The sequence below is a fragment of the Porites lutea genome, chromosome 10 (genome assembly GCF_958299795.1).
Source record: "Porites lutea chromosome 10, jaPorLute2.1, whole genome shotgun sequence".
Classification (NCBI taxonomy): Eukaryota; Metazoa; Cnidaria; class Anthozoa; order Scleractinia; family Poritidae; genus Porites; species Porites lutea.
This window is the reverse complement of record NC_133210.1, coordinates 30,635,224-30,650,482: the sequence shown is the minus strand read 5'-3', so window position 1 is coordinate 30,650,482 and position 15,259 is coordinate 30,635,224. Positions and strand designations below refer to the sequence as shown.

At 39.7% G+C, this 15,259-nt stretch overlaps 2 protein-coding genes across 2 annotated transcripts in view; one reads left to right on the top strand and one right to left on the bottom strand.

Annotated features, from left to right (window-relative positions):
• LOC140949751 (uncharacterized) overlaps positions 1-924 on the bottom strand; it is a 14,261-nt gene extending 13,337 nt beyond the window's left edge. The window contains exon 1 of the mRNA XM_073398889.1: positions 553-924. Coding sequence (XP_073254990.1) covers positions 553-924 — 372 coding nt within the window. The remainder of the gene's footprint in view (positions 1-552) is intronic.
• Positions 925-4,279: 3,355 nt separating this feature from the next.
• On the top strand, positions 4,280-8,828 carry LOC140950419 (uncharacterized). Its single transcript, XM_073399643.1, has 5 exons — positions 4,280-4,840; positions 5,777-5,891; positions 7,006-7,131; positions 7,423-7,598; positions 8,297-8,828. Exons 1-5 carry the CDS (start codon positions 4,475-4,477, stop codon positions 8,708-8,710), a joined length of 1,197 nt encoding a protein of 398 aa, XP_073255744.1. The 5' UTR covers positions 4,280-4,474; the 3' UTR covers positions 8,711-8,828.
• Positions 8,829-15,259: the final 6,431 nt, after the last annotated feature.

The window sequence follows — 15,259 nt, the reverse complement described above, 5'->3', positions numbered from 1 at the left end:
CTATTGCGACTAACTTGTTCCGCATTTACTTCAAGATGTTCGGGATACCAAAGAAATTCGCAAAATTTAAGAGCCACACAAACAGTTGCGGTCTGGAAATTAACGACGCAAAATTTACTATCCTACCGCTTCCCCGCCCAAGAATTCATTAAAAAATATTAATGAAATTCAAATATAAAATACTATAAAACTAAAACTTCTATATTTCGTAGATAAATGCAAAAATGCTGTGCTAAGTCTCAAACGCATAAGTTTTTGTAAAGGTTTCGTTTTGTAACAGTATTTAAGTACGTCTTTACAATTATATACTGAATCAAAATGGCTGTAGCCCCCATTCGGAGAAACCTACTTTTTTTCATTCAGATGATTTTTTAAAAATTGCAAAAAGTTTCTTTACATTCAAGTTAATGTTTTTTTTTTCTCCAAATACGCGTAAAGTTTTAGCCTCGTGAAATTTGTCTCTACAGAATTACATACCAAGGAAAATTAACAGCTACAACGTACTGTAAAGGAGTGAAAACCTCGATAGATCGATGTTACAGCTTGACTTACCGTGAAACTATAGTGATGAAATTCTGTACTTTCAATGAACAAATCCAGTGAAGTAAATTTATCTGCGTCCAAGAGATGACAAATTGATTTATTATCCACCTTCAGAATTGGACCGAAATTCAGTGATCTGCATTGCACAAGTTCAGTGCACGCTTCCACACAGTCATCAGCACCGTCCACGATAATAGATTCGATCGGTGTGGAATTAAGTTTATGATTCGGAAAACGAAAAAAGTTGGAGTAAAGAAAAACTCCATTTTCTACATCAATAGAATCTTTTAAAGCTGTGGATGTAGCATTCTCTATCAGGAAAAACGAAAGAAGTAGATACAAACGGCACTGAAAACCTGACTGAAGCAAGAGGTAGTCCATTTGTTAGGAAACTTTCCACTCTGTTAAAAGGATTCTGAACATCAAAGTTTTCAGGGGTTTCATCTTCGGAACTTTTGTGATTGGATAAAAACTTGTAAAGTGCTTAGTAACATCTCGATACCGCCTTAACAACAACGTTGCCTAGCAACATTTTCCTGAGCCCACAATCGTTAGCGTTGCTAAGAACCGCTGGCTCAATGGAGTGTACTTTAACTGGCAGGTGACTTTTATTGTGTTTCACGCCCCCCCCCCCCCCCCCCCGCAAAAAATTTTGCATAACAATTGTCTTTGATTTCTCTTGGAACGATTGTAATACCTAGGAGAAACTGGAAACAATGGTTATACAAACTTTGGGGGCTTTGGGGTCTACGTGAAAATGGTGAATGCAAAGACGTCCTTTAGCCAATCAGAAATAATACTTGTCAGAATTGTAGTACGTGATGTTTTAACGATAAGGTTATGACACGCTGTTCGTACTAAGTGACAATACCTGCGTGGGTTAGTAGTTCCTATTAAAAATAGCTTCGGCAAGGAAAATGCGGCTTGAAGGAGTTTCCCACTTCTAATAACATATTTAAAATAACCAAGCATTAGAAATTTGTGTTAGTTAATACGGATAAATTTAATTTGTTTCAACAAATCTTTTTTGCGGCGGTTTATACAATGTGTTAACTAACCTCGCTTCCAGGTTCGACCTCGTTACCAGGGAAGAAAGAAAACCCTTGGGGAGGAGGTTGGTCCAGGTTTTGTCATCGGTCCCCAAACGGAGGCAAACCTGGGCTCGGTTACATGAAACATGCACTTAAGTGTTCACTTACGTTGGCAAATAACGAATCCGTTATGGGTACACTTACGGGTGTTGCATAGAACGCACTTAGCACTCTCTTATGTTTCTGTTTTACGTGGTAACTTACGTACGAACTCAATTAAAGGAACACGTAACTTTGTGATAGTACTTTAATTATTAATTTGACCCACTCTATTTTTTTAAGTTAACCATCGGATAGTGTAAAGGAAGTGTCAAGTCGTTTAGAATAGGTCACGTATCCGTACTGTTTTTATCAAAGTTAACGAGATCTTTTACTGAGAAGTGAAAAAAAGTTTTTTTTTTACGTAATTCCGTTCTAATGCGCTTTGTTAACCTCTGACGTATAGTTTAAAGCCGTCGTTAAGAAAGAAAATTTTCAGTTAACGTTGATATTGAAGTAAAATAATGATTGCATGCAAACTTAATTTAAATGAGAGTCTTAAAAGTAACTTAGCTCCCGTATATTTACGTGCTATTTTTCCCGTAAAAAAGTTTTATGCAACCCCCTCAATTTCTGTTGCATTAATAGCACTTAAGTGAATTAACACTAAAGAAAATCGTAAGTGCAGCCACCTGAGTGAATTCGCCAAGTGGACAACTTAAGTAATTTAATGCAACTGACTTAAGTTACGAGTACACGTACATATACCTGTAATTGTCACGGACGTTTTATGCAACCGGGTCCAGTCGTTTCGAATACTTTTAAGCCTCTGTTGCATGAATAGGGAAAGGCAGTTTTTACTAAAATAAAGTTTTATATCAGCGGAAGAAAGTGTTTTATCACTTTTTTAAACAAAAAGTTCAACCAAGAAACTTCGACATAAAAATATTTTTTTGGAGGTTAACAAAGCGCAGAACTGAATTACGTAAAGAAAAGACTTGTTTCACTTCTCAGTAAAAGATCTCGTTAACTTTAGTAAAAACAGTAAAGATACGAGACCTTCATAGGTCTCTTAAATTTAAAGTGTTTTATCACTTTTTTAAACAAAAAGTTCAACCAAGAAACTTCGACATAAAAATATTTTTTTGGAGGTTAACAAAGCGCAGAACTGAATTACGTAAAGAAAAGACTTGTTTCACTTCTCAGTAAAAGATCTCGTTAACTTTAGTAAAAACAGTAAAGATACGAGACCTTCATAGGTCTCTTAAATTTATGTGCTATTTTTCCCGTAAAAAAAGTTTTTATGCAACACCCGCAATTTCCGGGTTTTTATGCGGCAACTGGGCTCTTGGAACGAACAAAGTTATACTTTGGAAGTACTATAACGTTCGTAACTATGCTATGGTTACAGTAAGGTCTTAAGTCTTTTTTAAAAGACTAAAGAACTAATCCTACGTCTTTTAATTTTCATATCTCATAAAATAAAACAACATCACTCATTATCTATCTTGTATTTTTTGACAAAGGTCATTAACATTCGATGTAGTTGCAGGGCCGTAGCCAGACTTCAGAAAAAGACGAGGCAAGTCTCGAGTGCCGAAGGCGCGAGCCGCTAGGGGGCCTCTGGGGGGCATGTCCCCCCAAGAAAATTTTGAAATCTAGAGGCTCAGAAATGCTCTTGTAATCATTTTCCGTGGCATTTTTCTTCAGAAAAGTCAATCCTGGACAAGTGTAGAAGTTCACTTTTTTATTGGTTAGCGATACTGGTGCCAAGTTAATCACCATCTGCATTTTAAAGCATTCAAATGTTGTAACACTTATTATAACAGTAAAATGAATCCATGAGAGTAACCAACATTTCTGGATTTTATACTGTAGATAATTAGGAGAAGTCTTGGTAGCACTTTTTTTGAAGCGGTTCTTAGATGACATACAGAATCACGCTCACTCATCAAATATCTGTTTGCTTATGTTCTTCAACTTTGAGACAGCCATGTCATAATACTGCCATCTCTTATACTTGTAGGACTAAGAAGTCACTAACTTTCACGATTAACAGTTAGAAAAGTGCAAGTTTTTTGCCGGTCGTTTATTCTTTACTGAAAGCTAAGGCAAACCGTCTGTGGCCAGATGCATCCCATCTCTTTAAAAAACAGAACTGCTGTCAATTTCCATTGGTTTATGAATGCGCTAAAGCAAGCCCGTTCAGCCTCGCATTAGCCATGCTTGTTCGGGACCAGGTTTAAGCCTTTTCAGTGAGCTGAAGTTTCTTCAAAAATAAAAAAATAAAAGGCCAAAATCAAGACGAGGCAACTGCCTCGTCTTGCCTCATGCTAGCTACGGCCCTGAGTTGACAAATCGTTTTATTTCAAAAGTCCGCTCTCAGAAATATTGTCGCTAGCCGTTATCGCGTAATCCATAGTGACGAAAATTTTAATTATAAGGGACCGCAGACTGTGAAGGCGGCTTGCGGATGGACACTTAATTTTCGCTGGTAATACAAAAGAGGTCCTACGGGGAAGTTCTGTTATTGAAGCTTGTTCCAAAACTAACGCAGTTAATAAGATAACTGCATTGTTGTAATCCGTTTATTGCGCAAGCGGGTTTCATAGCAACCCAAAAGAACGAATTTTCCTGTTTGCTGCGATTTCGAAATTCATTAAATAAATACAGTAGGATTTGAAAGGAAGCACCAGCTTTGAGGAATTGTCAATTAAGCGAAAACACGATTGGTTTGAAAATTGTTTATTCAACAGCAACGTAACCTGGGGGCAATATCTTTTATTTATTGGGAAAAAGGTTTCTTACGGCTATGTTCGAAGACTTTTAGACTCCTATTTTTACAAGATTTTTAGCCGTTCATGCAGTTTGATATGGTTGAAACCTCGCATTGCCTTGCCCTATTTTTGCTGTTGTTCCGAGGAAGTGTGCTTGCGTCCACGAACTACAAAGGTTATTTCGATTTTGATGGTGGGACGTTTGCATATGGTAATGCAGTGGCTTTTTATGGCCAAATGCTCAACTCTACGCCAATCGATTCCAAGGAAGTCGTAGACGATACAGAATGCTTTCGAGCCTGTGTTAAAGACTCTCGTTGTCGGTCGACGAACTTGAAAGTAGTTGAAGAACAAAGCGGTAAATTTCTCTGCCAACTTTTAGATACTGATAAATTTACTTCTCCAGAAGTTTTCAATGGGAGCTCGGACTTTCATCACTACAGCTTCACGGTAAGCTTGACTAGAAGTATAGCTGCTGAATTTTTTTGAATAATTGATTACTTTACAAGCTGTACTGTCAACGTTTGACAGAGTGTCTTCACTAATTTAATAGAGCAGAATTTTGAAACTAACTTGACTGCGCTTTATTTTGCTCAACAAACGAAAAAAAATTGTCCAACTCGTGTTTGATGAAATAAATTTCCTGAAAATGGGTTTTAGGGATATTTTTAGTGATTTGAAGCCGCTAAACATTGTTGAGGACCAGGATGGTAACAAACGAGCAACAAAGAGTCGCAGTGGTATTTCCACCCTTCCTGCGAGCAGTTATCAATCATTTAGTTCTAACAGACTGAAGATAATGTGGTTCATGAGGAGAGGGAAAACCGGAGTTTTCCCGGAGAAAAACTTCTCGAGGCAAGACAGGCAACCAACATAAAACTTAAATATTTATAAAACTAACATTTTGCATCGCCATGGGATTGGGCAATAATCCGGAAGGAGATTTTTCTCAATTCTCCCCCTATTAATTGCTGAAGACAGAGAACAAGCTTAACGTTTCTGTAGAGTAATGAAACAAGACTACCTGGAAAGAAATGTCAATTTTATCCCAAAAAAGTGAGCGTATTACTGTTATTACCATCTAGCGTCGTAGTGTAAAAGAAATATTTCGTGGGTAAAGAGACTTTTGTTGGAGCCCTAATTGGAAGAGCTGTGTGCATGCAATAGCAATTTACAAAAGCATCGATAAAAAACTCTCGTTTTTTGAAAGTACGAGATTTTATTAGAACTTTTGGAGGGACTTAGAAACTATTATCGTTTATTTTAATTCTCTTGTTAGTTCAGTTTGAGCTGGTTAAATCCTCTAAAAATCGTTGCTTTATAGTTTTGTAAATGCAGTATATTATCGTCAACATGACAGAAATTAAGCGTCTTCTCTCTCCTCAGGCCCCATGCGAGCTTAACCCTTGTATGAACGGAGCTACCTGCCAGCCAGTCAAAAACAAGTACGACTTTAAATGCATATGTGCACCTGGCTATCACGGAGAGCTCTGTAATGCAAGTAAGTACAGTATTTATAGCACTTACGCTCGTGGGGCCGAGCAAATAACTGAAACAAACAATTCAAATTGAACTTAACAGGGTTAAGAATCCCAACTGGCCGGGGGCAAACCAGCTGGCTATTTACAACAATGGCTTAGGATTTGAATTCAGGAGTTCCGTGAACAAATCCAGCTAGCGGTCAGGGTGGGACTTGAACTTGGAGCCTCCGAATTGCAAGTCCGCTGTACTACTCAAACTCAAATACAAAAAAGCAAACCCGCAGGATTAGAGACAAAGTAACATGTCTGAAAAGCGGTTTCAATTAACAACTGAATATTGAAAAGAAACAAGCCTAATTTACCTAGTTTAGGTTGCCAGAAAGATGGTCAAATTCAATCCATGGTTTAAGCTTAATGTAATTTAAAAATCATCCCCTTGTAAGGATGTGCTCCTTGAAGTTAGAATCGTTTGCTAAACATTTAGTCAGAGACCCACTCACTGTCAACAAAAAATGACAGTCCAAAAACGGCTATAGGAAAGAAAACCTTTGAGGAACCGAGCCTTGGCTAACATGATTGTTAAACTCCGGCTTCTTTAAAGTTACTGATTAGCTTTGTAGTTCTGCCAGGCACCCCTACAGAGCAGAAAACTAACATTCCCACACCACTACGCGCACTGGGTAAGAGGAGCCCGGTGGGGTGAGGGGGGGGGGGGGGTACTGCCATATATGGGCTATACAGGTATGGGTATCATTTTTTAGGAAACTGATCAGTTGCTTGCAGATTTTATCTAGACTAGGGATTGTGGTACAAGGTTTTGTTTTGGCTAAACTGTGCTAGTGACCTCAGTAGTTTCTGGAAAACAGCTACTCTAGGATAGGGGGATTTGGGGAATTTACTCTAGTATAGGGTAGCAAAATTCAGCTGAACTAGCTCTGGTATAGGTTAAGGGTTCCAGGGTCCCAGCGGTACATCCCCACCCAGAAATTCCTAAAGTACCCCCCGGGAGAGGAACGTTACTCAATGGTTACAGCAATGCAAATAAGGGCGAGATGTCGAGTCCTTTTATGTCTTTTATGGTGAAAACCAACCCCCATGTTGATGCGTTTAACATTGAAGTTTGTCTCTCATCAGCGTATCGAAGTTGTGTTGAATTGTTAAATGCTGGATATAACAAGTCTGGAATTAACGTGATCAAGCCATCCCAGTCCCAGTCAGACACCCTTAATGTCTCCTGTGACCAGACCAGCAGAGGTGGAGGTGAGAGTACGCATGCCCAAAATTGTTTGACCGATGATTGAATGATTGTGATGAGGGGGCACTCAGTCACAATAGGCGAGGGTATCATAATGGTGGATAGTTTGGTCGGACTGACTCACATCACGGCGATTCTTAATATCATTTAGACCTATTTTCTTTGAGGAAAAAAAAACATTAATGGAGACAGAAAACGTCTAATTTAAACCTGACAGTTTAATTGAACATGTTTCGTGGGTGCGATGGGGCTTAACAACTAATGTTTACTACGAGATTGTTTCGCACTTACAATAGGTTGGACCATGGTGTTCAAGGCTGTTAGTGGTGTAGGAGATAATATTTACCAACTGTGGTCATCAGCATTCCCTTTGAACGAGGAGAAAACAGCGATTTTGAACACCAGTCCTTCAATTCCAATACACTATAAGAACCGCCTGGTACCAAACTGGCAAACAGCTGACCCAAAAGAGGTAAGGTAGCAGGGGCGCGCCCTCGGGTAGGAGGGTACTTACCGGGGACAAAACAGTAATTTTGAACACCAGTCCTTCAATTCCATAACACTCTAAGAACCACCTGATAACAAGTTGGCAAACACCTGAACCAAAGGAGGTCACAGTGTAGAGGACGCTCGCATTATTCTCAGTAGTTCCCCAATGACTCGTTCTGTAGACACGTTGCGATTAATGCTGCTACCAAGAACCCGCGAAAGGGAGCGAGAAGAAAATTCTTTGATTTTCATTTTCATTTGTTTTTATTAGCTTTAGTGACTCACATTTTGCAATTCAATTTTCTTTCATTCATTCGTGTATTAGTAAAATCCAACTAGTGGTCTATTATCAATGCTGTGTTCTGATTCGTTGAGCTACTACTAGGCTATATGTTTTAGCCCACTAGTAGCGAAAAGCGCCTGTTTGGCGGCTGAATCGCGTTTTGCTAGCTAAAGTTGCTTTGTCTCGGTAGTTTTGACCGACTAGTTGGATTTTACTAAAACAATTATTCCTCTCGCCCTCATGGCTTCTTAGTCAATAGCCCATTCGGCCTATCAGCCTCATGGGCTATTAACTCAGAGCCCCGAGGAATAATTGTTAATAATAAAGTGTGTAGCGCGTACTAAATTCTTGGTTAATACACTTAAGGTCAAACTCAAATAATTTTTTTTCCCTGTTAGGTACGCGTGGCACTGTATGAAAATCAAAACGAAGTTTTGTCCATCATTTTTAATGCTACAAACAGCAACAACGAAAACTGGTTTTCCGCAAATCGGGTGATTTCCTCTCCATGGACAGACCTAACAACCAGTGTTCATCAGTTTTTCAGTATTCCTGGGGATTCAGGTCTCAAACGATATTTTTATATCGCTGGACCTCACGGCTCTTGTGCTACTGATACGGGATGGCTTCTGTTTGGAGGGGTCGCCTGTTCCTGGGAGAACCGATTCCCTGCAGGAACCATCATATACAGCAAACTTACAACTTTCATAAATTGGAATGACTACGGTAAGTTATACACTTTAAGAAACGGTCTAGATAAGAACGCTGGCAACAACGGCAACGAACATGTTGGAATGCAAAAAAGGTGCTAACTTTTCTATTGTCTGTACTTACTTCTGATTGGCTTAAACAGCAAAAGTTAACAAAACTTCATAAAGCGGTACATATATTCATCCTTACTTTCCAACCATCTTCCATATAACAAAATCTGGTCTCATGATCAGTTTGAATAACAAAGAAATCCTATGTGGGCAACATGTAAAATTGTAAATTTTTCTTGGCTGTTGTTTTCAACTCTTGTGATTGGTCAAAATCTTTTAACACAAAAAACACCCTTTCAAAGTGGAGTGTAAATGCATTTTATTGCGTAAACGGCCTTCATGTAGGTTTATGCATTCTCTGTGTAAAAATAAGAACATTCCTATGTGGGGAAAGCACTGTTGCCGCATAACAAAAGAAATTTCTATCCACCTTACCCGAATCATTACTTAATGTGTCACTTTGATGCAGATTTGAAGGCAAAATTTGCCCGATTTTGATTTTGAAAAAAAAATGGGATAAAACTCACCAGTTTAAAGCTCGGTGACGGAAGTTAGAACCACCCTCTGTGACGAAATAAATGGGCAGCAGCACATTGAAACCACCTTAGTCAGGGCAGTACTCCTTGAAACACCATGCTTGGGTACTGATTCAAATACCGGTACTAGCTCTATTGAATGAGCCAGTTAAAAACCTGATGGTTTTAATCATGCTTATTCTTAACGCAGCAAACGCGGGTGTCGCAGATGTCTTGATCGTGTACATTCGTTAATTACAAGGTAAGAGGACCACATGTTATTCAAATATCTATAGTCCGCAGAATATTTTGGGTTTGGAAAATATTTTGATACTCAAACGAAGATAATTCTACTAGAATATTTTCCTCTTTCTTACGCGTTTTCGTTTGGAAACCCCTTTTAAATACTTAGCTTGGGACAAGCCGCTCAGTAGGGAGCTTAAGCAACAACGACGGCGACGCCCACAAAAACGTCACTTAAAAAGTGAATTCGCACCGCTTCAAACTTTATCGCGCTTATTCCATCTCGTTTACTTCGTCAAATGTTGGCAAATTTTTTTGGAGTTGAATTCTAAAGGACTGTATCAAAGTTCGCGAAAAGAAAAGAAAGTTGTTGTCTTGTGTTCCCGTCCTCGACAAAACGTGAGTTCAGGCATTTTCACGTTGTAGTCGGGCAACGACGGCAAAGAAATGTACAAAAAAATCGTGATGCACGTGCAAAGTTGTTGTTTTGCTAATCAAACCCATTGCTTTTTTGCCGTTCTCGTTGCCGTCCGCGTCGTCGTTGCTTAAGCTCCCTAGTATTGACCGAGTGACGCGGTCCAGACTAATATAAGTCCTGGAGTGGAGAGTTTTCCGAAAAAAGTCGTCGACAGTTTTCTGCACCAAAGCCTATTTTCCATGAACCGAAGGCTTTTCTGTGCGAAAGCCGTTCGTGTAAACTTTGCAATTTTTCCTGCGGAGTTGCAACACTTAGTGTGGGAAAAGAAATACAGTGGGAAGCAATAAAAGATATGAGATGTTTTCGACTCCAGAGATGGTTGAACTCTTGTCCTATGAGATGGCTTCGATCTTCAAGCGCTCTGGGAACTGACCTACCAGACAAATCGAGGACGTAGCGAAACTTCTAAAGAACACACAACGCCCCCTTTAAGAGTAAGGCTTATTTGCAACGACTCAAAGTAAATTTTCTATGGGGCCTAACTAGCTGTTAAATATTTGAAAGCTTCTGGAAATGTTGGAGAAATAAGTGGTACTGTCTTGTTTATTCACAGGTGCCAAGCAGCGGGATGTCTCTTACATTGTAGTTTGGAGCAGCAACAAATGATTTATTTGCAACATGATACTTTAATAGGTTAGGGTCTTTAGCTTCACAAGAATTTCTTTACCAAAGGTAGCAGGGAAACATTCCCACGGCTATAAACAGCAAATTCTTTACGTATCACGTCTATTATCATTCGAAGCAATTTTTCTCTCTTTTCACTTGCCGAGACCCCGCCACGTGACCTGCAAATAACTGCCTACAAATAATGGTCTGCTCATGTGCAATGCCGTCCAACAGTGTTTTGCTGCAAATAATATTCTGCTTATGCGTAAAGGAAACCGTGCTTTTCTCCTTCCTGCGATCGCTCTGTGAAAATGGCAGATCGCTTCGCTTCCCAAGGATATTCATTAAAAAAACAAACTCTTTAATCGAATGATAAAACAATTATTGAACTCGATTATCGCAAAATATCGTGATTTGTCAGTGTCTCGCAGATCAATTATTTGCCTCAACCTTCGGATTCGGCAAATAATTGATCTGCTCGCCACAGACAAATCACGATATTTTGCTCAACCTCGTCCAATAACTGTTAATTATCGATCAATCAATGTCTCGGCTTATTCTGTCATGGGAAATTTTGCCTCGAATCTGTAGCTCTACTTGAAAGCTCGTCGCTTCGTAGCCGCCGAGTCGCACCTGTCGTGACCTGTTCCGGATATTCGGATATGGAGAGTGAGGAGAAGTACTCCCCGCTACCACTGTCTAAACTCCCAGAACAGGTTAAGCCCGCCGCGCGGCGTTCATCTTCACATATATTATAAATAATTGTAAAAAATTTGAACCCAGGAGTCATTAATTTCATAATTAGGTTGAGCATGATCGTCAGGGTGAACGTAGTCCTGAACAGAACTGTTGTTGACAGTGACTGACGTTTCGACAGCGGTAGTCATCTTCAGAGCCACTTTGACTTTGACTCTGAAGATGACTAGCTATTCCACAACACGTTGACCCCGACGATCATGCTTATCGTACTTATTATAAATGATAAAAATAACTTAATCGTCACGAGAAGTTGGAAAGAGTATAAGACACGCGGTTGTAAACATTTGTTTTAAAAAAAACTGCCTTAAGATTTTGCCAGATCAATTTAGAGAAAATAAAAATCCTGTTAACAAAGGCTCAGCAGTAGCCATTATCTGAGAACTATTTAGTTCACCCTTAGTTGTAGTCTGTATTCTGCCAGCGTTCAACGCCTGGCCCGCCATCCCAGTTACACAATACACTTAATTTTTGACCCCCCACCCCATCCTAAACATTATATGGGCCACCCTTCCCCAAGTTTCGCCTGGTTCTGCGATACAAGTGTTTCTTGTTACTTCCAACTCAGTGGGCTCCAGTCCTCACTCTTTCTTCCTCACTTCCGCTACTGTCTGAATACCTGTTCACATTGCGATTAAGTGTGGCAGATACTTTAGCTTGCGTGGCAGGCGTTAAAAGGGGAAGGGGAACGGTAAGGGGGAATTTGGGCGCGCGAGGGAGAAAGGAAAGGAACCCTCCTCCCTCGCGCACGGTCTCGCGCCCTAATTCCTTTCCCCTTCCCTTTCGAACGCCTGTCACGCAGGCTACAGAAACTTATCCGATACGTGATAATCCACTTCCAAGATCGGAGCGGCACAGCTTCGCTTCCGGTTTGAGAAATCGCGCCGAAATCACCGTTCTTCATTTCCGGTAATATAGTGTGCACGCAGCATTATATTTAAAGATACCATCAAAAATTGCCAATAATTTCTCAGCGGGAGATAATCAATTTAATTATACCTCAGTTGGGGATTTGTATAAACTGTGATGGGGATGCTAGTCGTCTCGCTTTGGGGTGTAAAATGCAGATTTTGGTCTTACCTAGGGTGTTTGGTATAGAAAGTCAATATATTTGCCCATTCAGGTATCCCTTGGTACTGTGCATAAAGAAAGTTACAAAAAATACCCCCACACAGACCAACCAGAAATATCTCTTAGGAGTCAGTTTAAGCTTGAGCCACACACACGTTGGTCTCCTTTAGGGGTGTAATTTTAATTTTCTGACGAGAACCCCCGTCCGTTTAATATGGGCGTTCCTCCCCCCCCGGGCTTAACCCTTTGAGCTCTAAGAGTGATCAGCATCAAGATTCTCCTTGTAATAATAGTCCCTTACCCGGGTCCTTTATCGAACAGAGTGGTGACAAGAATTACAGTCTTGATCACACAAGATATAACGAGTGGATAATTCAAAAACTCTCCATTACGTCAAGAGTTAACGAACTGCGATTTTAGTCGAAGCGAGCCAGCCTAACGGCGCCTTAAGACAAGTAAGTTATGTACAAGGAAGGGTGAGTTAAGCAGAAGACTTATTTCAAACAGGTTGTTTCCCGGCCGCGTCATTTAAGTACTGATGTCTTATTGTGATTTTGAAAATTCGATGGAGAAAATTATTGATATATCTACGTCTTTATGCTTTTTTAGTCTACATGAAAATTCTCCTGCCGTCAGGAACTAATGCAATTAACCTACGTACCCCTTAAACTCTCTTCCTCACGCTTAAACAATTCGTTATTTATATAAACCCCCAGAGCTACTTTCTCAAATGAGATTAATAGTTTTCGGGCACAATTTCAGGGATTTTTGGTGCTGAGTTTTGCAACCTTCAAATGTAACAGCTTGCTGGACTTAGACATGATATGATGTCCTCTCGAGTTAGAGGTTTTTAGGACGAGGAATTGAAAAGCCAACTGAATAGTATGGTTTTTGCTGTCTTTCAATCTAGCAACTCTTTGTTGCTGTTGCTTCTTTGCGGTATCATAATTATTGTCAAGTCCTCAAATCTTAAAGGATCCTTCGACGTTGATGGCGGGGAAGCGTTGTTCGCTAATCCAATAACTTTTCTTGGCCAAATGCTTAGCTCTGCTCCGCTCGTTTCAAAGGAAGTCATAGATGAGAGGGAGTGCTTGTTAGAATGCGCCAAAGATTCTCAATGCCGGTCAACAAATTTCCAAACAGTTGCCGTATCAAGTGGTAAATTTATCTGTCAGATTTTGGATACCAATAAATTTTTGTCTCTAGAGTTAATAAGTGGAAGCATGGATTATCGTCACCACAGTTTTTCGGTAAGTAAGATGATTTGTTAAGTATATTTTTCATTTATGAGTATTCTAAGGGTGCGTTTTTTGGGGAGAATCCAAAAATGGATTTGTGATCTCTGATCATACGGATTCTTCACTACTAAAAAACGGAAGATCCGAAAAAGGATTATTTACCATGACAACGGTATGTCCTCGTGCTCCTCGTGGACAAGAAGAAAAAGCAACATAAGCTACGAATGAATATACGAAATGTATATATTTCGGTTTGAAACATAAATGTTTCTCGAATGGGATACACTTCCTTAAAATTATAAGAACTTAAAACTGAAGCCGATGAATTGTTGTTTTTAAAATCACTTGGAAAATACACCGGCGTAAGCAGACACTACATACCTACAAAAAACATGACAAGTAAGGGTTTAAAAACAGTCTAATTTGAATAGATGACAAACATGACAAACATGGAATTTTTTTTCTTTTTCTTTTTTGTTTTTTTGTTTGTTTGTTTGTTTTTATAATATATATCTAGTTTTGAGGTCCTTTTTGAAAACCATATCTTTTATGAAAAAGTTTCCTCAATAAAGATGATTATTATGGAATGATATGTCACTTATGGCTCAAAATTAATAAGGCGCCACCAACATAGGTTGCGTACCATTTTTTTCTCGAAAAACCGCTTGTCAAAAATACTATTTTCAAATCCTTTTCCAAAAAAACGCTCAGATTGTGAATCTCAAAAATCTGGATGTGGATTTGATCCGAAGAATGTAAATGTAAAATGTAAATGTAAATATCATATTATCCACTCCCCTCAGGGCTTTTCAGGGATAATTTACAACATTGGCTGAGGGACTTTGCCAGACTGCTTAAGGTGCAGTTTCCAAGTAATGAAGGAATGAGTAATGATGCCCCCATACATGAGTGTGAAAGTGAGATAGACCACTTCACCAGGCACTACGTGCCCTACTCTTTACGAAGAGTGTGTGAGTACAATCTTGACGACATTTTCTCTCCTCAGGTCCCCTGTGAGCTTAACCCTTGCATGAATGGAGCTACCTGCCAGCCAATCAAAAGCCAGTACGACTTCAAATGCGCATGTCCATCAGGCTATTATGGAAAGCTTTGCAATGTGTGTAAGTAATCAGCATTGTTAACTGTGTTATCAAAGGACGTGGATAAGGCCGATCAGTTAAATGTTTTAACTGATCCCTGCCAATTCCAGCATGTCGCTGCGTCATGTAGGAAGAGGACACTTACTGTGGGACCCAGGTCCCATGAATATGATAGTAAGGAGACAAAAACTTGATTTTGTTGCTGAAATTTGCCTGCAGCACTGGTATCAAGCCACACACACTTTCTAGTTCTGATAACAAAATGAAAATTTTTGTCCAGCAAAAATAGCCCGCAAAAAGTGCAAATTATGCTAGCAGAGCTTTTTTCGGCAAATAGTTGAACATTATGCTCGTAGTAAGTGGAAATCCCTTGGAACTCCAATCACTTTTCAGTGGTGGACCAAGGGGAGGGAACTGGGAGGCCCGCCCCTCTTATTTGTGGACCAAACTAAGGTCCGAAGGGCCGAAAAAGTTTTTTTTTAAGACCGGGCCCCCACCTTATATCAGGGTCTAGATGACCCCCTCCGCCCCTTATCTGAAGGTCTGGATCGGCCAATGCTTTTAACCCCTTAATGGTGCCATATCTCCGTTTT

Excerpts from the sequence above, each read along its gene's own strand:
- LOC140950419 (XM_073399643.1), top strand. The coding sequence starts at position 4,475 with ATGCAGTTTGATATGGTTGAAACCTCGCATTGCCTTGCCCTATTTTTG. Across the intron at positions 4,841-5,776 it reads TTCATCACTACAGCTTCACG|GCCCCATGCGAGCTTAACCC; the intron begins GTAAGCTTGACT and ends CTCTCTCCTCAG. Across the intron at positions 5,892-7,005 it reads CGGAGAGCTCTGTAATGCAA|CGTATCGAAGTTGTGTTGAA; the intron begins GTAAGTACAGTA and ends GTCTCTCATCAG.